Source organism: Salarias fasciatus, chromosome 1 (assembly GCF_902148845.1).
Source record: "Salarias fasciatus chromosome 1, fSalaFa1.1, whole genome shotgun sequence".
Classification (NCBI taxonomy): domain Eukaryota; kingdom Metazoa; phylum Chordata; class Actinopteri; order Blenniiformes; family Blenniidae; genus Salarias; species Salarias fasciatus.
In genome coordinates this window covers 23,600,720-23,623,930 of record NC_043745.1, presented here as the reverse complement: position 1 = coordinate 23,623,930, position 23,211 = coordinate 23,600,720, and the positions used below count along the sequence as shown (strand labels likewise).

Sequence of the window (23,211 nt, the reverse complement as noted above, 5' to 3'; positions counted from 1 at the left end):
GAGTGACACAAAGCACACAGCAGAGATAAAGAGGTGGGTAATAAAAAGAAGCACATACAGTAAATAAAGAGGTCAGGATGAACAAGTGGGAGGATTTTTTATTTTTATTTTTTCATTTTTCAGCCATCCATCCATCTGTCTTCAAGACTGCTTTATCCTGTTCAGGTTCACAGGATAGCATGGGTTCAAATACTAGCCGGGCCTTTCTGGGTCAAGTGTGCATGTTCTCTCAATGGGTACTCAGGCTTCCTTCCACAGTCCAAAAACATGCATGTGAGGTTAATTGGTGACTCTAATTACTTCTAAGTAAGAATGTACAGTGTATGTGGTTGTTTGCCCTGTAATGGACTGGCGACCTGTCCTGGGGTCAGCTTCAGTAACCCATGACCCTGAACAGATCTAGAAGATGAGTAACATCTTTGAATAATAGTTTAAGAGCCCCAAATGATTTATGTTTTTTTTTTTTTTAGAATTATGTATTTTTATTTAATTTTTAAAACTTTACTTTTTTTCCACACTTGTGTATTTTGATGTTTGTATTTTTATTTCACTGGCATTTTATGAAAGAAAGCAGTTAACAGAAAAACAAATGGTAATCATGGTCCCTCAGTATGTATTTTTATTAACAGCTACAATTTCATATAGGATTAACTTCTGTTATTAACGCGAGGTACCTCTATTTTATCTTATCGCCGATACCATCTATGGTTTGAATGGTAAAGAAGATCAATAGGAAAATGGGCTTGACATAACTGTTAAGAATCAATGAAAATGCCCAATGGTTCCTGGCTGCAGATGCAGAAAAGGTATCCAGAGACCGTGTGGTGTGTTGAGTGTGGGGTCTGTCAGCGGCTAAATCAGCAGAATCCGTCCCCCCCACCCTCCCTGTAGTGGTACAGTCCACAGGAGAGCGTCTGTCTCGGTCTACTCAACCTCTCCGCTCATTCACTCCACACACAGCCTTTTGCTTCGTGTCTGCTGTAGAGAAATAAAGGAGTAAAAAGGTGCATTTTACGCTTCTGATTTTTTGCCGTCTCGCCATCCAGTCCTGTCTATCCAGCTCTCCGGGGACATGGAGGGAGTCAGCAGCAACAGGAGCATGTCTTACAGTAGATGGAGTTATGACAGGTAAGCCTTCCCCTCACAACAAGTGCACGTTTGAAGCCGCTGCTCCCCCCTCCCCTACCTCCCCTTTATTTTTAAATTGTAATACGACGATATTATAAAAGCTGAGGCTGCCTCTTGACTCGCTCCAACATCCCCCCAATGCGCATTTAGTTGACAGGTGCAACGGATTTGGACAGAAGAAATGCGATGTGAGTGTATTAGCAGCCTCAGCATCACATCATGCTTACTAATACATGTTTGCCTCGCTCTGTTACAATACGTGTTGGATATTTTAGTCTTATTGCATAGTTCTTATATTCATCTATCTATCTATCTATCTATCTATCTATCTATCTATCTATCTATCTATCTATCTATCACCCACTGACCCACTAAACGTTTGGCAGCCTTCTTTCATTCTGTCCACAAAACATCATCATAACACTGGTTCAAATTAGCAAAAAACAAAGTGCTTCAACCCCAAAGCCGGATGAATCACCCCACAGTTTGACAGCCTCTCTCTCAGTAGGGAACATTTTTGTGAGCAAGACTTAACACACAGTATGGAAAACATGTAATGTAGCTTTGCTACACAGAGGACATTAATGAGAAACCCAACAAGCCAAGGCTCAGCTGATGGCAGCTGTACTATATCAGAGGGCTGCAACACTTGTTGTTGGATGGCCATGAAATGATGAGAAAAGTGGAGGAGTGTGCACGAATGTGTGGTTTATGACGCACTACAAAAATTGTAAATGAAAACAACCAAATGGCTTGTGTGTGTGCGTGTGTGAGTGTGAGTGAGATCATCTAGTCATGAGTGTGAATGATTCAGCCCCCTTGGTTGATTAGATGTAGAGAAAAGCAGTTCAGATTATGGACATTCAAGTCAGAAGGTTGTCTTAGAAACAGTAATAGAAACAGAGCATCATCTTGCAAACTGTTTTTCCTACTCCTACAGTTGGTCCTAGACTGACTCTGTCACTAATGTTTATGCGACAGTTGCAGTAGATCACAATTTGTGACAACAGTGAAAACACATCATTAACAGAAACATCCAAAATATAGGTGGAGAGCTTTTAATGGAAAAAGAGTAAGCACCGTACATCTCCTCTTAGTGGTGTATGTGGAGGAGGCTGCTGGCACTGTAACTGTTAGCTCTCAGGTGGTGTAATTGGCAATCTGAGTCCATGCTTCATATCCTTTGAGGCTGCTGCTAGAGCCAGTGGTCTTTTTGCCTCTCAAGATGATACACTATTGGGACATGATGGTCACAGTAATGTTTGATCATTTCCAGCCTCTGAAGAACAGATCCACATGTGCCTCAATTCAGTGATATTTGTTCCTACAGCAGCATCATGGGATTTTTTATTGTTTTTTTAATGTCTATTTTTTTAAGCAAGACGTCCAACGCCGTCTCCTGAATTACTCATCTGCTGCATCTCCACTGGTGGACTGCCTTTACAGAGTCGCAGCTACCCTGCTGCAGATTAACTTAGGAATGACTCAGTCAACAGATTGCTGAGTCTTTCTTTTGGGCACTGAATCCAACTAAAGATTAAATGTGATGCTCTGGTAACAAGTGTCCTATATTCACATGACATACATCTTAAAGGGGCTGTATCATGCAAAATTCACTTTTTTGTATGTTTTAACGTTGTTATATAGTTATGTACTCACCAAAAACACCCCCGAAGCGTTTTTTTCCTTCGTGCCTGCATGTTTGAGCTTTCCTTGTGTTTCTGCTACTCAGAGAGGCAGCCTCTCCCGCACCCGTGAAAACGCTCTGTTTCCCACGTTGACGTCACACAGAGAAGATGGCTCCCCTGAGGCCCCCCTCTCCCACGCAGGCCCTCGGCAATCAGCGTTGCTGCTTTTTGTAACTCCAATTACGGAGATAAACTTTAACCATCGTCTGAAAGCAACAATCAAGCAAGAGCAAGAGTCTGAAGGGTCTGCGCTTGGTGAGTTTCTAACAGGAAAAGACGTTTTCACGTGTCTTTGCGTGTCGAGAAGCTAGAGCTAAAGAGCTAAAGCTAGCTAGCGTATTTGTTTTGAAGCGCTGATTGGTTGAAGTACGCTGTCAGTCAAAGTCCACAGGGGGAGAGGCGGGATTTTCAGTGAAACAGAGCGTTTTCTCTTCCGGGTTTCAGAATTAGCCCCAGAAAATCTTTAATTTCACACAAAATGACTTTAACTTAGCGCCAAAAATAAACTATTACCATGTTAATGCCATTTCTAGGGTTTGGACTAGCTAAAAAAGCATGATACAGCCCCTTTAAGAATGCCACTGGGAGGTTCGTACACATGCTCGCAGGTAGCTGTAACTTGAAAGATCTAAACGTCAGGCAGTAGGTCCATCTCTGATGAACGCACGCTCTCTGTTTTCAAAAATGAAAATATATCAGCATGGATATCTGCACAACTTTAGTGAGGCCTGATGAATTGGTTTCATGCCTGACTGTGCACATGTGTACACATCTGTATTTAAGCCGGCAGGTTTCTGTGGCGACTGTCACTGCCTCCAGTGAATCCTCTTTTTCACTCGCGTTGCCGGATCCAATCCCACTGAGGAGCGTGTGGGCGTACAGATGGTGGTTGTTGGTTCTGTCTCTGAGTTCACAGCACCTGTTCGCATAAAAAACAAGCTACACTGTAATCTTCAGTGGACCCGTGTAATTCCAGCACGCCCAGTGTCAACCTGAGCGGAGGTCTAATGGGAAGAAACAAGCAGAGACAGCCGTGTGTTTGACCTTTAAATACTACGTCAGTGGTGTTAGATATTGAGGTTGATGACTTTATAGTATTGATACAAATATAGTATTAACTTTATGCAAAATAGAAGATTTTATTGATTAATAGAACTCAATCTATACACTAGTTGGATCTCTCAGCCCTGAGTGGATTTTACAAGTGACATTCACATTTTATTGATGACTTTTAAATATTTCCACCAAGAAGCTTCTCAGAGGTTTGGTCTCCATGGTTGAGGCCCTCAACCAACCAAGATTCTGCTCATGTCTCAGAACCGGAGGGAACCGGAAACATATCTTAATCCTGAAACTTATTGATGTCTTAGGGAATATCAAGACTTAATGCACCCGATTTGACAACATTTACAGACAAAAGAGTGATATTTGGCCTAAATGTGACTGGTGAAAATTTCACTGTAACACCTCTAATAATAATATTAATGATGATGATAATATGATTTATCTTTATGCTTCATGCTTTGATTTAATTGCTTGAGCCTCATTACAGTTCTTGGTTAAAGTAGTTAATAAGTCAGTTTTAAAAAAGTTCTGCATGAATAAAGTACCTAAAGTTTATGATGATGATGATGATGATGATGATGATTCTTCTCATTATTATTATTATTATTAATTGGTTTTTATTGTTATGTAATCTCGCTACAATTCACATAAATGAATGGAGCAATGGTCAGTTAGGGGTCCCTTTGTATTTGAAATAATAATAATAAAATGCAATGAGAAAAAGTAAATGTAAAAAGAAAGGATCATCATCATCATGTGAAAGGAGGTTCTGAACTGTGAGAAGTTTTGTTTAAAATTTTCCATAATAGAAGATGGAACCATTGTTTTAAACAGGCTTCTTTATTATGCCTTTTACTGTGTGGAGAATCTTATTATCTATTTGCCTTTTATGTGTTTGGAGCGTCACACTTCCATGTCCATTAGTTAATGAAATTACTCTAAAGATGATTAAAGTTGTGCATTTGTGCAGATGAGTATACAACAAAATGATTTGCCTCAAGTCTGCAGACCTGCGGTCAAGTTTTATCAAAGGCTGCCGTTGTAATTCACGGTGAAACCTGTTTGTTCTTTGATCTACAGCGTGTACAATCACACTGTGTCCTGGCACCTAGTCAGTAAACACTGTATCCTGGAGATGGAAGGGCAAGGTGGGCTGACAAGATACAATTCAGAGCCTTCGCAGCACACACTTTTAATGCGTTTAATCACAGACAAAGGTTAGTTTAGGCACATCATGCTCCCACCATCAAACACAAGAGCAAGTGGAACTTTTAATGATATTCTGGATTATTACCTGACATTTAGAAAATGTTACAGCTGTTACATTTATCAACTTCTGTATGCACTTGCATTGCACAGCAAAGACTGTGATGCTGCAAAGAGCAACACTAAATCACATTTTTAATTTACTTTTCCAATCCTGGTATATTTTAGCTTCAAATGGAGCCTGATATAATATGCCTTCTTCTCAGTAGCTTTGGTTTTAATAAAATAAATGAATGCTGGCACTCATGCATGTACAGCTGAGAGCAGGCGCCCATTTTACCTGCGTGAAGGTGGGTGAGTTTTTTTTTCTTTTCTTCTCCTAATAATCAGGCTTGGCCCTCATGCGTTGGTCATGATGTCGAGGGGCCACGCAGCAGTCAAGGTTAAGAGGGACAATTGCCTCTTACCCTCTTGTGTGATTGCTCCTGATTTTACAGTCCTCATCCTACAGCGCAGGTGTGTGTGGATTATATCCAGTGTCCCGCCAGATGTGATGCTTAAAAATGAACATATGACTCGCTCTCTGCTGGTCAGATGTTTTTCGTTGATAAGTTGCCGCGCACTGCCAGTTGTGTGTATGTGTCACAAGCTTGTGATTGTTGGCAGGGCTTCAAAATGTTTGCTCGGTGGATAATACCGTCCAATCTGTGCTGCTGTCACTGCGTTCAACTGTGTGTGTGTTTTTTTTTTTTTTTTTTTAATGAAAAATGTGCAGCAGTCAGAGTAGTCTTTGAGTATTGCCTCACAGTAATCGACCTTTAGCTCAATTTGATAAAAGGAAAGAATTTTAAATGACCCACAGATACTGCCGCATGATGTATTGTTTCACACCTTTGCTTAACGATTGAACCTGACTTTAGTTGTGAAGAAATTACATGAGATGGTTTCCCTCAATTGAGAATACACTGAAGATGATGCACACTGAAATGCATCGATGCCAGAGCTTCAGAAGGGCTTTTGACTCGTCAATATTTGATCTAAGAAAGTGATCTGAGGATCTTCTGCTCGGGGTGCAGTGGCCACTGCAAAAATGACTGATATTCACATCTGAAGCTGTTTGTGTGTATATATGCTGAGATTGAATTCTACTATATGGAGAAAAAAAAAATCATTCTGATGTGTTATCTGAACCTCGTGCCAAATACCAAATTACTGTCTCAGGTTGGAAAACAGGTGAGAGAGCTCCTGAAGGAGGGACTCGTGTTGGTGTCACTGTGCGTGGTTTAAATAACTTCTAAAGACAGTCAAGAGTGAAAAATCTAGTTATTGTCACCGTCTCATCAAAATATAGACAGATGCTTAGCAATTAATCACAGTAATGTATGAACAACATGATCCATGTGTAAGTTACTCATCAAGGTAGGCTGCCATCCAGACAGTGCTGAAGAATTCAGAATTGATGAATTATAGACTCACAGTTACTATAACTCATTCACAGTCTGACTGTGCATGCAACCATTCATTCTCTCAGTGCGTTTCCGCTGTTTCAAACATGACCGAAGACAGTGTTTCCCTATGCTGATGTTCATTTTTGGAGCATGTGCGTTGCAAGAAATGCAGCGCAAAGCGCTTTACAAAGAAGCAAATGGATCAAGTGTTTCACAAACATAAATTTAACACATGGCAAAATGAAATGGATGAAAATACTGAAGTGAAAATGAAAAAGATTGCCCCAGAGCTGTTCAAGCTGTGAATACATTTTTAAATTTCTCACAGCAAGTTCTGAAAACCTCATGAATCTGGCCCACAATGTATACTAATTCTGAATTTCACCATGAGGCAGAGCTTGAACAATGTAGATCATCAGCTTTTTTTTTAAAGTAGAGTTGGTTCAGCGCTGCTGAACGATACAAAGAACAACCTGATTTCTGAGTTATTAAAGTGAACATTAAATATACCACTGCCGGTGGTTATTGGATGTTTTTTTGTACTATAGTGCTGCAAACATTGATGGGTGGTTGCATCAAAAAAACACAGCACCCATTAGTGCTCCTACATGGAAAGGACATCGCTTTCAGCATTTCATCCATTTACATGCGAATGGTGGACTGTCTTATTTCTTATTATCATCTCTGATTGTATTGACTGGACATTTCTTTACATTCGATCTTTATTTATTTTTAACATGTTAAAAAAATGAAAAGAAAAAATGAACAGAAGAGAAAAACTTGTAAATTAAACAAATGTGGAAAGATAACATAAACTCTCTTTGATATGTGGTAATCTGTATTTACATGACCAAAAAAGAGTAGGAAGAAGTAAAAACTAATTTTAGTCCTACCCCTTTGCAATTGTATCATTAGCTTAGTTCTTTAAAACAATATATTTTTCTTAATTTAACATAAAACATTAACAGTGTGTTCATAATATTCAGACCACCAGCATTATAACAAACTCCTCCTGGAGTTGCTGGATATTTATCAAGGCAGCATTAACCTCAAACACACAAACCTTCATTCTCATTTTCATTGTTGCAAGAATCAATTCTTCATTCTTTATCTTCTTTGAGTCAATGTGAGCATTCCCATTTTAGGAGTTCATCATAATAACTTTTTTTAATATAATCATATCTCTGAATTGTTTTCAAGACTCTGTGGCGCCTCCTGGAGGCCATGGTGTCCTTAGCTTTTGCCTCTATTCCCTTAAAAGGTGACTGGCTGCAACATGAATGATTTACATTTGGGTCTGTAGTTGATATTGCCAAATTCAAAATACATCACAGGTTGGAAAAGGAAGTTTTTCAGGCCACCACTGTGGTGAAAGTTGCCCCTTCCTGACATCAGGGATGCTCGTATTCTTGTATATTGATTGACGCTGTGGTTTTCACTAAATCACTTGTCAAACTCACTTTCAAAAAAAAAAAAAAAAACAGAAGTCAATGGATCGATCTTGCAGAATAGCATAATATAAGGAACAGGATTTTGACTCCTCCTTTTTTGAATCCCTTACATTTACTGAAAAGTGTAATTTAGGATCAGCAAAGCTTTCACTGTAGTCACTTTGCTTCATTGTTGTTGATGAAACAGTGGCTTGATGCTGTCCTGTATGACAGTGTGAGAGCAGCTGAAGTGACAGCTGTGTCCAGACAGTGTCAGAGTGTCTGCCTGCTGTGAAAGTCAGCCCACAAGTCTAACCATGGAAGATTTTAAGAATGCATCCATTACATTGATGAATTGCTCACAAAAAAACCATGATGAATGTCCAGTATGTTTGGTGATTTGAGTTTAATTCAGCTAAATATAGACTTGCATTTTTTGTCATTTTTTCAGCAACATCAATTTTTTTAACTGAGCAAAGAAATGTTTTCTATCTCATATTGTTTCTGGTGAAATGGTCTTTCATTTCTGGTTGTCAGGCCTGTTCCTCTTCAGCTCGACGGGCTCGCTGTTGAGCTGCTGTCATTATGCAGTTCATGTCTTGCCTGTTTCTGTAGTAACAATGCATCGAAAAAGAAGGGAACCAAACAAAGTGTCTGCCCTGCTACACCTCATGTTTTTGCTTGTTTGTCGGTTGTAAATGTCTGTGATGATTTGTTGGGGTGTAGAAAAGCTTTTTTGTGATTAAAATTCACTGCTAATCAATTCAGGTTTGCTTTGATAAAATATCTGTGAGACTCAAACGTCTCTGGCTTCTAAGTTAATCAATGTTAATTGGCATTGTAAATTATATGTGATTGGAGAGATTTTCTGTTTTATATTGCCATCACACACAGTCAGTCAGCAGAATAAAGGAAATAACATTTTATTTCCCCAAATTTGGAGATCTTGTGGTCCTGTTGGAGGGGTTTTTTATTCCCCAGGTTTTGAGAAGGCATGCTGTAAATCAATGCAGTTCTTCCACACGTCCTCATCTTAAGAAGCATCACTGTATCACCAATAATAGTCTTCATCGTTGATATTTGCCTGATTCATAGTTTGAGATTACCGTGTAGCAAATATTGCCTGCAGGTGTGATGTGTGTCTTTCTGATGATCCGTCCACGTTGCACTTTACCTTCATCCATGGTCAGGTGGCATTAGCTCCACTGCACTGTGAACCTGAGTTGGAAAAAGTGGTATTGAAGATACTTAAGACGGATTTGCTATGACCTCCAAATGAGCACAAAAACGGTTGGGAAAACAAAGCATGTTCTGTCTGTAATGAGTCTGATTTATTTCTGTCAAAAACAGAAACAAAACAAAACAAAACAAGAAAAAAAACATAGAATATGAGTTTCTACCAGCGTCATGCAGCTGGTAGAAAAGAAAGACAATTTCCAGGTGGGGATCAGTGTTTATGAGGCTGCTGTGCAACAAAGGCATCCAGCTTGTCAATCCGATCCTTCCTCTGCGGGTAAAAAGGAAAACATTCACTGGCGTCTGGGAAGTGAAGCCAGCTGACCTGCCTCCGAGCCTGAAGTAACATCTCCTCCACTGTTGCTGACAGGCTGGGAGAGACATCAGGTGCAAAGGTGGAGGAGCTTCATCTCTGTGTTTTGGCGTTTGGCTGTGAGGAAGCTGTCAGTGTTTGTTTTGGGTGGCAGTAGCATTGATGCTGGAAATAAAAAGAGGTGGAAACAGAAGAAAATATGCAGTTTTATGAGTTTGGGTTATTTCCAATGAAGAGCTAATCCCCTTCTGGTGGCTTACCAGGTTCAAATCCCAGTTACAGCTGGATCGTGAAAACCAGCCACATCGATGGTGCAAGTTTCAGTGTCTTGCTGTGGAGTTTGCTGTCAGAGGAAGTTCTGTCTGATGAGCATCATGAATTCATATAAAAATTCTGATGACTGCTCTATGAGCTGCGACAGTGTAGTTCAGGCTCCTTCCTGGTGAATGTGAATCGGACCCCTTTTTTTTGCAGCTGTCTTCATTTTTGGTGGCACATATCCAGCAAGGTGAACTCTCCCACATGGATTTTTGTCTGTGTTGAGAAAGCCAGCATTGCACAATTTGTCCATTGGACATCTATGATGTGAATTTCCCGTGCCGGAGACAATCTGCTGTTCATTAGGCATTCAACAACCCCACACTGTCACTTAATAATCATCTCTGCTCTGAAGTGTTTGAGGAGGAGTTAGAAGAAATTGAGTTGAGAAGGAGTGTTTGTGTGGCAGTTTGCAAGGCTTATTGTTTAATGTTTCAACAGAACTTCCTCTTAATGTTTTAATCAATTGTAATTTATGGGCAGGATTGTTTGATTCACATTGCTTAAAGTGAATTCAATACAATAATTGCATATTCATGTTGTTTGGCAGCTCTTAAAAAACTAATAATGTTGAGCATTAATCCGATTTTCATCTCCAGCTCTTTTGAAGCAAAATCAAGTTTTTGTAAATGTTTTATACGAAGTGTAAATTTAACAGATAAAAATGAAGTTGTAAAAATGTTGAATGTTTAAATTAAAATTGCATTGTGTCTTCCAAATTTTTTAACATCTCAATTTTCAACATTCATACTTTCAAGATATGTTCAAAAAATTGCATCAGTATACAAAAAAATCCCACTAAACCTGAATATTAGCTTTGGAAAATCAAATGTGGCTCGTTGCAAAATATGACAGTTGTGTTGTCAGAGCCCATCTCCTCACGCAGCTGCAAAGAAATCCAGCTTTTGACTGGTCAGGTTTTTAAGGAGGTTTAGGTGGAATGATCAGGTTGGCCAAAACTTTGTTGAGCTGTGCCCAACGCCGCAATAAAGGAAACAACAGAAACGAAACAAAACACATGAAAGTATTAGAACAACAACCTAAAAATATTGTCACTTGCTATTTCATTTGTTTGAAGATATTTTATGTGATTTTAAATTAATAATTCTAATAGGAATATAAATATATTATATGTGATGGTTCGGGCTTCACGGGGTTAAGTGGCATGATGGTGTTTATAGTCTCCTCACTTTGAAGCCTTTGGTGTCTTACTAGAACTGGAGAGGTTGCTGCTTCTCTGTCACATCAAAGTGAATATGTGTTGAATTACTCTTTCAGTAGCAGATGTGCTTTAGGAGAAAGAATCCAGAGCAGCACGGCAATCTGCTCTAAAGCAACAGAATAGAGTGATGACAAATACAGTGCCATGGTACTGGAAGTGGATATGGAAGTGTTTAGAGGAGACGTCAGTTTCTGTTCATGTATTTTCTCAAAATACATAAGAAACAGAAGTACTTGGCTATTTATGTCTGATTTGTGGTAAACCAGACTGCCTCAATATACAAAATAGATGTTACCTTCTTGGATGGCCTATTAGGAGACACCACTTGGAGGGTGTCTTAGCTCATTTATTGTATTATCTGACCACTGCCCCCTGGCGTGTTTTCAGGGAGTATTTACAAGACCTCATGTTGAACCTAGAAGTGTCTGACAGTTTGGCAATACAACCAGTCACGAGCTTGAGCCTTGAACGACAGCTCAGCCTCGGCAGCTCGGCGTTTCCCCTCTGGAGATTCAGCTGACACCACCTGAATGTCAAATAGCACAAGAGTTTAGTGTGCTGATGGGGCTAACCTAGTATTTTGTCATTGCTGCAGCTCGATAGAGATTTGAAAGGGTGATTGATGGAGTCTGAGCTGATCCGGTCATGCTGCTCTAAGAGATCCAGTGGGGTGTGGTATATGGGTGACGTGGCCACATGCCGCAGTGCCATGTGTTGACCCGCTGACGTACCAGTACCAAAGACCACTCCAGTGTCGTCTACAAACAAACTTCTACAATCCAAAACATGTATTTTCTAAAGGTCTAGTGTTTTTAGGAGAGCACTCCTCTCTGCTGATCTACTAAATTACTGAAGGAAAATATCATCACTTGTCCCATTTGTGAAGATTTGGAGGATACTTCTTGAACGCAATCCAGACCTGCATCTGCTCATTCTTTATAGTCGAAGTTTCATTCTGATATATTGGTCAATAAGTACTCCTAAAGTGTGACATGCACCAGGAAACGAACCTTCAATTTTCAAGTCACCAGCAACTCTCAGCTGTGGTTTCTCCCATTTAGGATAGCTGTAAAAGGGTTGACACATGCAGCACTATTCTTCTTCTTCTTCATTTTTTTCCCTCTATTAGCCTGCACTTTAGATTTTGGGTGGCCAGGAGATGACATGACAGGCTCAGTCCTTTGTCTGCCTCCAACAAATTTCACATCAAAGTGAAATTCACCGACCTTACCTTGTCAGATGATACACTGGTACACTTTTCACCTCAGTACAGTGGAATATCCTGAAACAGCAGGAAGAAACTTGCTTTATAAGGCAGCTGAGTCATCGTACCATGTACACTGTACAGAACATTTCAAATTGTTTAGTTAAGGCTAATTCCCCCTCCATTTTCATCTCCAACCTGTACTTGCAATTAACTCACAGTGCTCACCAATACCCCTTGCTAAAAAATCAGTTTAAACTCACTAATAATCGACTCCTCATGGCAGTGGGAAAGGGTTTAAACGGCATTTCCACCCGGGGCGATTGACCCCGCGAGCGACCCAGGTCTTAATTGTTTCGCCTCCACTCGGCCTGAGTGTGAAAGGCACTCAATTTACGTCATGACGTTGACGTAGCGTGCCATGTTTGTTGTTGTTTTTGGACACAGCGTGAGATATCCTTTGTCAAGATGACCCAGCATTGGCAAGAAAGCGAGATCAGAGAGCTTCTCTTGATCCGTGGGAAGAGGAGATTCGTCGACAGGTAATGGGGATTGTGCTCTGCTCCACTGTTTACCTCGCTGTGCTCCGGCGCGCTGATGATGTCATCAATGTGGGACACCCTCAGCATGGGAAAACGCAGCCACGCAGCTCGCCTGCAGGCGATTAGGCCCGGGTCTGCAGGCGATGGGAAAGGAGTCAATTGCCTATTGTCTTGTTTTTCTTTTTTTTTTTAATTCTTTTTATTGTCAAATGCACATTGAATAGAATGCGTGTCTCTTACAAAGCAATCCTAGTTTTATATGTTTTGTGATATACAAAAATAAAATAAGAAGCAAAAAGAAAAAATAGAAAGAAACAAAGAAACAAAAACAGCAGCAACATCAAACATAAATAGACTGGGTGTGACAATATGGCCGATTTTGACCGTTGACAGTTTGGGTTCTGTGGCAAAACAGCAACAAGAGGAAAGTGTAAACCGTGGCTGGAAATTTATAGTACAGCCATAGCAACAGAAGCTAAACAGAGGCTGTGTGTCTCACAACCAATAAAATCAATACCATTTAACAGGGAGAAGGACCTTTTCAGAGTCAGCATCATCACAGAGTTAATCTCACTGGAGTTCTTCAGGTACTTTAATACAGGTTCCCATACTTAATCAAAAATTTGCCGTCTTGCCTGTATTTTTAAATCTAAGTTTCTCAATGCACAGGGTCTCACTGAGCTCCCTCAGCCACAGTTCAATTGAAGGCACATTATCTGACTTCCAGTGTCTTAAAATAAGCCTGAAGCGGTGAGCAGTGAGCGTTTCCAGCGAAAATTTACTTGCCGCTGGAGTTGAAATAGTTGAACTTTTCAAGAGGATTGGCACCACGATAGCATATCAGCGTGGAGGTTGTCACAGATGTGACGGGTTGGAGTGATGTGATGCCGCGGCAAGGGTTTTTTGCAGCGATAAAACTCATCTAGCGTGGCACGATTTTATGTGTCGCGCGAATGAATTCAAGTTCACCGCGTCTGGTGAAAATGCAGCGTTAGAGTAATGATTTGAATCACCCGCTGATCCCAGAATGGCCACCAGGGGACAGGGTTCACATAACCTTTTAAATGCCTTTGAGTAAAAATCAAATATTGAAGACCAGAATGAATGGAGACTGGGACACGTCCAGAGCTGATGAGTGAGTGTTCTAACCTGATTCTTGCATTTGTCACACAAAGCTGATACATTAGGATACATCTTGTTGACTTTTATCTTTGAGTAGTGTAATCTATGTATTATTTTAAACTGAATTAGTTTGTGCCTAACATTAATTGAGCATCGATGAACAATTGAAAGACATGTATCCCAGTATTCTATGGAAAGAGGCATTCCCAGTTCAGATTCCCACTCAGACCTTTGCTTTTCTGTGCTAGTCTCTATCTGGTTGAAGAGTGTCTGGTAAAAACTTGATACTGCTCCTTTTCTCCTGGTATTAATTAACTTAGCTTTCAGTTGCTCAAAAGACATCAAGTGTCCCCTCTGATGTAAATCGCTCAGGGACCCCGCTCCCTTCTCCCTCCATCGAGTGGGTCTCCAGCAGAGGGCTTGAAAGCATGATTGTTACAAATTGGTGTATCAGTGTACATATTAGGGGCCTTTAAATGTTATTTAATGTGATTTCAAATTTTTACCAAGTTGTGTATCATAAAGTTACCTTTTTACAGTGATTTACTAATTTTGATGTGGCTATGTGGCTCATAGGGCTAGGAGAGAGGTCCCCTCACATGCTGCTTTCTCTAAACAAAGCCAGGCAGGGGATGGGCCGGATGAATCCTCAGTGAGGTTCGACTTCCTCCAGAAAACCAGAATATTTAGAGGTGCTGCCCAATAGAAATCTTTGAAGTTTTGAAGGCTGAAGCCTCCCTCTTTGAGTTGCAGAGCTGTTTTTTGTTTATGCATGCTACTTTGTTTTGCCAAAGAAACGGAATCACTATAGAGTCCAGCCTCCTGGAGTATGCTTGTGGTATAAAGAATGGTATTGATTGGAAAATATATATTAAAAAAAAAACATGGGAGAACTACCATTTTAATGGCATTTATCCTCCCTACCAGTGATAGTGGGAGGGTCTTCCAGAACTCAATATTCTGCTTTAGTTGTTTCATCTTCGAATTCCAGTTTTCCTCAAGCAGCAGAGCAGGTTTCCTGGTGACAGACCCCCTAGATACGTAAACCTGTCCGTAGCGATTTTAAGGGGAACAGAGTTCAGCGTGGTACTGTTATGATTTAGATGTATTGGCATTAGTTCACTTTTTTACCAGTTAATTTGAAAGCCTGAAAGGGAGCCGAAATGGTCGAAAACCTCAATGATTGATGAAATTGACTCTTTTGGGTTAGAGACATACAATAATATGTTGTCTGCATAAAGCGACAGGTGGTGTTTTTGCCCTTTATTAGAGGCAGGTGATATCCTGGGGTGCTGATGTATTTTTTGAGCTAGCATTTCTACAACCAAATCAAAGTAGTTCCATGGAGTAGTGGGAATTCAGAGGAGACACCCCTTGTACCCCTTTCAGTGGGAAAGCGAAGGCCTCGGGCAGATTTCTTTGACCCTAGCAACAGATGATGCCTGAAATCTGATTGGTTAAATGATTTAATATGAAAAAAACATGTCTGGAAGCAGCGCAACCACGGGAGAACTATGAAAGGAACTGGAGCATACCGTTTGGAATCATTTATTAATTATTTATGGACAAAATATAATTTACATCAGTCTGTAATTCAGAACATTTTTAGGCCAGCAGAGAAGGCTTTGCAGGCCCTGACGGCCCACCACTGCAAGACGCTCATAAAACGTCCCTTCTGTTGAATTTCTATGAATCAGTACAATCTTCTCGGATGCATAATGCTTGAAAAAAGAATAGCTCAGCTCCATTGATTGTACCAGCTGTAGTTTGCAGGCTAACCTTGTGTGTTTTCCCAGACACTCCCATTCTCAGATTTTCAAAAATAATGTATCAGATGACAGATGTGATCACTGGGTGGTTTTTCAGAACCAAGTTATTCTGAATGCTGAGATGAAATTTTACACTTGCTGTATTCACACATCGCCTTCTGAAATGGGAGATGTAGGTGCAAAGTACCTCATCAAAACTACAGACAAAAAGATAATCGCACAGTGAGTTCCTCTTGGATGTGAGCATGCTGTATCAGTGCAACTTCTACCACTGATCTTAGAACTAAGTTTCTCCTGTCTCGCAATGCTTAATTAAACCTTGTTATGAGTGATGCTTTTAAAATGGCTCGCTCTGATTTACAGCTGAGATTGGCTAACTCTGTCAAAAAGGATGACTCGGTCATATCCTATGAAGACCTCTGTGGAACTAGTTGCTTGAATCCTTCACTTCCTCTTGCGTGCTTCGATTGCCTTGTAGCACCCACAGCTACCAGCTTTCATAGTGGCTCACATATTTCCAAGAGGTTAAATATAGCCTTTTGGAAAGTCATGAACTGCTTTATAAACTGCTGCTCTAGCATATGCTGTTTTTATTTAAGGAATTCTCTGATTTGCACAGATTTTTTTTCAGGTTTTCTGTGAATAATTATTTTGCTGCAGTGGAGAGTAGAGTCATCATATGTATTGAAAGTGTATGACTGAGTCATTTTGCAACCGAACATGTTTCTATTTCATAATGACACCTTCTCAAGGATTTTTACTCAATACAGATCTTTTATTCCTCTTGCTTTACGGCTGTTGTTAGCCTTGGGCTCAGAGCAAGAGGAGACCATCGCTCTCATATTTATACAGTTAACACATTAGAAGGTGAATCGTGTTGTGATACATATTTATCACCTATTTTAAAATCATCTTTCACCTAATGCATGTCCTCGGAGGACATAATTTCAGGTATTGTGAAACCGACATATGTTGATTCTATGTGAGGATTGGTGAATATATTCATGAAACAGACAATGAAAATGCTTCAGAAGAACATGGCAATGTCTTACAGAGAACCGATGTTCTTCATCAGCAGTAAAAAATGAACCAGCAAGCCTCACAAATTGATTAGGTGCTGAGCTGAATTCATGTCTCAACCACTGCGATAAAGCTTTATATTTGTGTTGTGTGTGTGAAGGTAATTCAACTGGAAGTCAACAGCACCCATGAAACATTTATCTTAATGGCATTATAGTTTCTAAAATGACAAGACAAGGTTATTGTATAGTCCAAGTCAGAGGTAATGGATCCCGGTCCTCAAACAGCCCCGCATGTCTTTGACGTGCGCCAGCCGCAAAATCCAGGATGGTAAGTGTGTCACCATCATGCTTCCTGGAGAAAGTGTTGAAGTGTAGGTGTGTTTCAGCTGCGATACATTGGGGACATAGAGAAGAGTGAAACTGCATGAAATGCTTGGAGTCCTTGTTGTCACAACTATTATTGTTAATGGTACTCTCTCTTACTCTCAGTTGTCTAGTTTCTGGTTGCATGTGTACATATTCATGATATTATTTTGATGGGCCTTTTTTGTATGTCTTTCTTTTCCCCTCTTTTCTCCTTTCTTCTTCTTTCATCTCTTTCTGTTTTTTAAATGTACTTCATTTAACTTTTTCTGTAAATAGTTTTGTGGTACTATATAATTATTGCCGTTGTTTACAGAGACAATGTTCTAATGTTCGACTGTTCTGTTTAAAAAAAGGCAGATAAATGTGTAATATTTTTTTCTGGCTTGTATTGTATTGCTGCTTAAAAAAGATTAAAAAAAAAAAAAAGAAATGCTTGGAGTCCTGAGACTTAAATATTGATGAACATGTCTTCCCTGCTCACAGAGGCTGTAAAATATCCTTCCTGTAAGTTTAATGAGAAACGTGAAGGCGGCTATTAGCAATTCCATTTACTGCTTCCTTCTGATTTCATATCTATTTTAATGCATCATTGAGGATATTAAAAAAAAAAGAATAATGAAATTCCAGTAATTATAACTTTCAATCCATGTGATAACTTGATTTGTTGCTGGCAACCATTTGCACCTCTGTTGTGTTGTATATTTAGCTGTGATTGCCACTTAACAAGCCATCAAAACCATTATTGTAATTATGGAACAGGGATGCTGACATTTTGGAAATGCAACACAGCGGCAGATTGAAGTTACGCAGTGGTGCAGTGGCGCAGTGGTTGGTCGACTCACTTCGCTGTGTGCCGGTCTCCCAGGTTTCAGTTCATGCTGGGCAGAACGGGGCTTTTTGTGTGGAGTTCACAGGTCCTCTGTGTACATGCTTTTCTGGGTACTCTGGTTTGATGTGGTTAAATTGCCTGTAGATGTGAGTGTGTCTTTATGGTTTTACGAAGTCAACCTGATGGGAAGGCCATGCTAATGCTATTTGTCATTTGGTGAAAATACAGAAGTATCTTTTATTGCTTTCATTCTTTGATTTTACACATATTTGATTAACTTATCAGACTTTCTCATGTTTCCAACTGTTGTTGATTATCCTCTATCATCTGATACTGCTGTAGATCTGTGGAGCTCTATCTTTCAGCCTGCTTTTGGTGTGGATTACCAACAATCAATAAGGATGCATTATATATAGCAGAACTGTGAGACACCCCACACAAGCAGACTCCATTTGACTCATGAAATCTTGGCTGCTGTTGTGAACTAGGACTCCTTCAATTAATTTCCACTGGTGTTTTGTTTAATTCATCTATTTATTTTGTGAAGTTCCTTTTCCTGTGGATTCTACCAGCTTTTTCATTTGTGAAATTATTAATATGGATTGGATCTCTAAAGTATTCTCTGAGGATGGTTTTGTCAAACCGCTGAAATAAAAAATATGTTAATGCTGTTCCCTTTTTCTATTCTTTTATTCATCTCCGTCCTCTTCTTCATCGCTCTGTTAACACTGGTGGACGTGTGTGGGATTTGCCCCTGGAGCTGGTTGCTATGGTGAAACACCATGGTGTAAACTGTGAAGAGGTATTAAGTTTTTTTTTTTTTTTTTTCAGAATTAAGGTTGTGTGTTTGTGTAGTAGCACGGCCAAATGTTATGCTGGAAATGGAGAAAATTATTTGGGCCTACCTCCAAGACCTTAGAGTGCAGTATTTTGCCAACATTGGCAGCCACTGAAACGTTAGTGTTTTATTCACCAGTGGAGAAACTGCAGAAAAATAGAAAATAAAGCAGCAACAAATTGTAAATGAGACTGTGGCTGCCTGATTATGCTTAAATAATGTGTTGGTGTAAACAGCTGCTGCAGCATTATAGTTTAACGATGAGCTCAAATACAAAATCAGCAAAGACTCACTCCATATCTGCAGTCACAGAAACTGTGGTACAAAATCAGCACCCATGTACATCCCTCTTGTGGGAAAAGTAATTAAACAACCAGAGGCTGGCGGTGTGTCCTCGCTCATCCCACACAGCAAATTTGACCCTGACAACTACTAATATCAATATGGTTGTGTGAGGCAGTTCGTTGTTGAAATCCATTGTCCTTTCTTTCTTTTCTGATTATTGTGTTTCAACTCACCAATCATTTTCTGAAGGTGGCTTTTATTTCTTGATGCCGCTTCTCGTTAAATGTTTAATGCCAAGGCAAACAGACGGGAGGAGACGGTTATGAGATAGGTGGTCCTCTGAGTTCGACTGAAGCAGCAGCTCGGTTACACAATCACACCCTTTTGTATGGACCTATTGTCCGAGCTGTGCTCGTTGTATTTCATCAAGATGTCTTGGACAAGCGCCTCTGAAGAGCACCATGATGAAATATGGTGAAAACACTCTGTCCTTTTCTGTGCGCTGAGCTCACTCTTCTATTCATGTCAACTTGAAAAGTGAGACAGTCGTCATAGTTAAACATGTTAGGATCAATAGCAGGAGCAGAAACTTAGAAACATGTATATGACGCAGAGCCAGAATGTTTCACTTCATCGCATTCTCAGTTTGTGCTTTGATGAATCCCTCAGTGTCATAGTTAATAATATTAATGTGATATTAATCGTTATTGATGTAGTAATTTATAGAAACAAAATACTTGGTCAGAATTCTAGAGAGAATATGTGAGGCATCGTATTTGACAAAAGACAAAGCACCAATCGATAAATAAACCAGCTAGCCACAGTCTTAATGCTGATGCCCTCAGATCTCTACTCCAGAGCTTTAAATTGTGAGACGGAAAGACTCATGAATAGTTTCTCCTCATAGACTGTTGGAAAACTAATCCATCTTTTTTATATGTTTTTGTCTGTAAATGACAACTGTGCAACTCTTGAAACAAAAAAATTGAAGAAAAAAGCGAAATTAAAAATAAATGAAATAAGTGGATGATAATTTGTAAATTCAAAAGATATTTATCTGCTGATACTTTTGCTGATCCATTTATTCTTCATATCATCATCTTTTTTTTATCGTCCTTATCCAGTTCAGGTTAACTGATGGAGCTAACAGTAATCAGCTCAGGGTGAAGGCAGGGACAGAACACCAGTCCGTCACAGGGCAAGCTCATTTATCTTTTTCCATCACTGTTGGTTCTTTCTTTCCAGTGTGTTGGTGAGTTTTACTCTGCTCTGTTCTACATGCCAATTTTTTTTCCCAGACTTGACAGTAAACGAAGCATGTTTGATGTCCAGCTGACTTGTTTACAGAGAACAGCTTATCACTTCTTTTACTGTGGAGCCCTTCTTTGTGCATATATTTATTCACCATTTGCCTTGTTAATATTAATATTTCCTTTTGAATATCAACATTTAATAAGCAAATATTTCATTCTTACTCATTTCATATTTTGATAAAATGTCTTATTCTATTCTGTGTGGAGTAGCAACTGCACAGAATTTTCCTTTTGGATTATTAAGAAGGTCTGGGTTCAAATACTGGCTGTTCCCTTTCTGTGTGGAGTTTTAATGTTTAGGGGTCCCAGGGTGTGTGTGGGATTCCGCTGGGTACTCTGGTTCCCTTCCAAGTCTAAAAACATTAATGTGAGGTGAATCAGTGACCCTGAGTTGAACCTAGTTGTGAATGTGAGAGTTGATGGTTGTCTGTCTTTTGTGGGTTTGCCCTGTGATGGACTGACCACCAGTCCAGATTGTACCCATAGTTAACTGGGATTGCGTCCAGCGCCCTGCGACCCTTCACCAAGTGGTACAGAATTTGGATAAATGGATGGATTCATAGTGTTTCTGTCTATTTGGAAAGAATGCTGACGTGAGATCTGAAACATAACCCTTTAACTGCTGCTGGTCAAACGGTGAATAATCTACTCTGCTGGGTGCATGTATTAGTAAATCTGATTCTGATGGAATCAGTTCCCTGGACCTGTGCCTCATCAGGGAGGAACCATCCATGCTGTGAAGGTACACCACGCAAATGTCCTAAAAAAAAAAACAAAAAAACAACACTTTGTATATTGACCTGTTTGCCAATCTTTAAGATTTTACATTTACAGCCCTGGCTTATGAATGAATGGGAGCTCAGCCTCTGGCTTCTTGGGTTGTGTTTGCTCTTGTCTGCTAGTATTTGCAGCCTGAGGAGTGTGAGCCAGCCTGCAGAGCTTGTGTACAGCTCCTCCATGTGTCCACGAGGCCTCATTACATATTTCTTCCACTGTCGCACGAGGCCCCCTGCTGGTAGTCAGGAACAACGAGCAGAGCTCCTGACCGCAGAATCCTGTGATGTTTGGGTTCAGGCATAGCCACATGCAAATCAGTCATAGCTATGACAACTGGCAGAGTGGTAACGCGTCGGGCTTCATACATGCGTGTTTTCCTGATGTTGAACATTATGGTTAAGTGGAGGAGCAGTGAGGTTGGAAATGATAATTAGTTCCAGCTGTTGCCATGGCCACAGGAGCGAGCCAGCCTGTGTCAGAGGAGGCAGAGCCACTGAAAAAGACGGATCAGTCCCTGCCTGTTCACCAAGGTGCTGAGTTAGGATGGGGTGTGCACAAATTCACAGTGCTCCCTCCATCTCTCCGCACACAATTAACAATGTTCATTAGCACTCTCATCCATTGAAGTCAGGATGATGTAGAGAGCCTTCTTTTCCCCCCCCCACAAAGGAGTGTTTCAGTGAGCAGGCTCTCATCAGAAACTAGCTCATACTCCACTCACCTGCTCTGTATGAGGAGATAAATGGAGGCCAGAGGGCTTAAACCCCTTTCATGTAAAGCTGAAGTCATTTTCTATTTGATTTTCTTCTTCCTGTGACTCACTATTCCCTGCTTTTATCTGCAGCAATTTGCTGTATGTAATGACTGGGAGGTTTCCCAAGTCGGCATGATGATTGTGAGTGTGTGGCACTGTAAAAACTAATTTGAGAGTTTGAAGATAAGGCACAAAGACGGTGGATAAATATGGGAACAGACAGTTTAGGAACTGTGAGTCACATGCATATAATCCTCTAAAGATAGACACTGCACTCGCAGACTGTACACCACCTGACAGGACGACAGCGTCCTTTAACATCTCTGCTTTGCCGCTGTCTCTCTGTCAGCAGGGTGTGAGGAATGTGTGTGCGTCAGCCTGAGTGCGATTCGCTTCTCGCCCTCTGAATCAAGGGCAGGGCGTCAACCTACAAGAGGAAGCGCTTTTGATGAAGACCGTGCCTTTAATTTAAAGGAAATTTATCCTTAAGAGCGACTCATAAAGTTGAGTACCACAGCTTTAAAAGCTGGGAAATCTCATTTAATGCACAATTTGGCCACCAAAGGATCTAAGCACATCTATACATGCAAAAGGAAAGTGTGACTCATCTGTCCATTAGTTCCTCTTCGAAGCTGTACATCTTTGTCTGTTGCCCTTGGAAACAAGTGGTTTCCCAGTGAAAACCCTGCTCAGGACTTTGTGCAGGTCATCATATTGATTGACTTGTTAAAGCACCATCAGTGTCGTATTTAGCAAACATCAGGTTTTAACATGTGATCTGGAAACCATTTCCTTCATCCGATTGATCTTGAAGGGATTGACTTCTACAAATAAGCGTTGCAATAGAAAAACATGGAGGGGATTGTGCATCTGGTGTGTATTTAACTGACAACCTGTACCCTGCCTGTCATTGTCAGTGCCCTCAGTTCAATAAACCAGGTGCAGAAGATGAATGATGTAGTATAAACCTTCAATCTTAAAATCGGGGTCCTCCATTTGCTGCTTTAAAATGACTTTATAGATTAGCAGTATCCCAAGAAACACAAACACTGCAACAGAGAATCATGTAGGTCAAATAGCTGAGGCTAATTTGCATGTTGCATCCCTGACTGCTATCAGCGTCTTCAGGCAAAAACACATAACATAAAAAACATAAACAGCCAATTACTGTAAAAGTTAAATATCTTTCGTAAAAATCATTCAAAACTGATCAAGATTGTATCGAACTAATCAATAAAGACATGTATTTGCAGTGTGAAAATATGCATGTTTTGTGCCATTTGCAAGCAGACGTGGCTGCACAAACAGAGGAAAAGCTGTGGAGGATGGAGAGGAA

General features: G+C 40.2%; 1 protein-coding gene across 1 annotated transcript in view; it reads left to right on the top strand.

Annotated features, from left to right (window-relative positions):
- The first annotated feature begins 992 nt into the window (after positions 1 to 992).
- The window catches only part of tub (TUB bipartite transcription factor), a 54,758-nt gene continuing 32,539 nt past the window's right edge, over positions 993 to 23,211 (top strand). Inside the window, exon 1 of the mRNA XM_030088260.1 lies at positions 993 to 1,128. Within this exon, the coding sequence (XP_029944120.1) occupies positions 1,073 to 1,128 (56 nt within the window). The 5' untranslated portion in view covers positions 993 to 1,072. The remainder of the gene's footprint in view (positions 1,129 to 23,211) is intronic.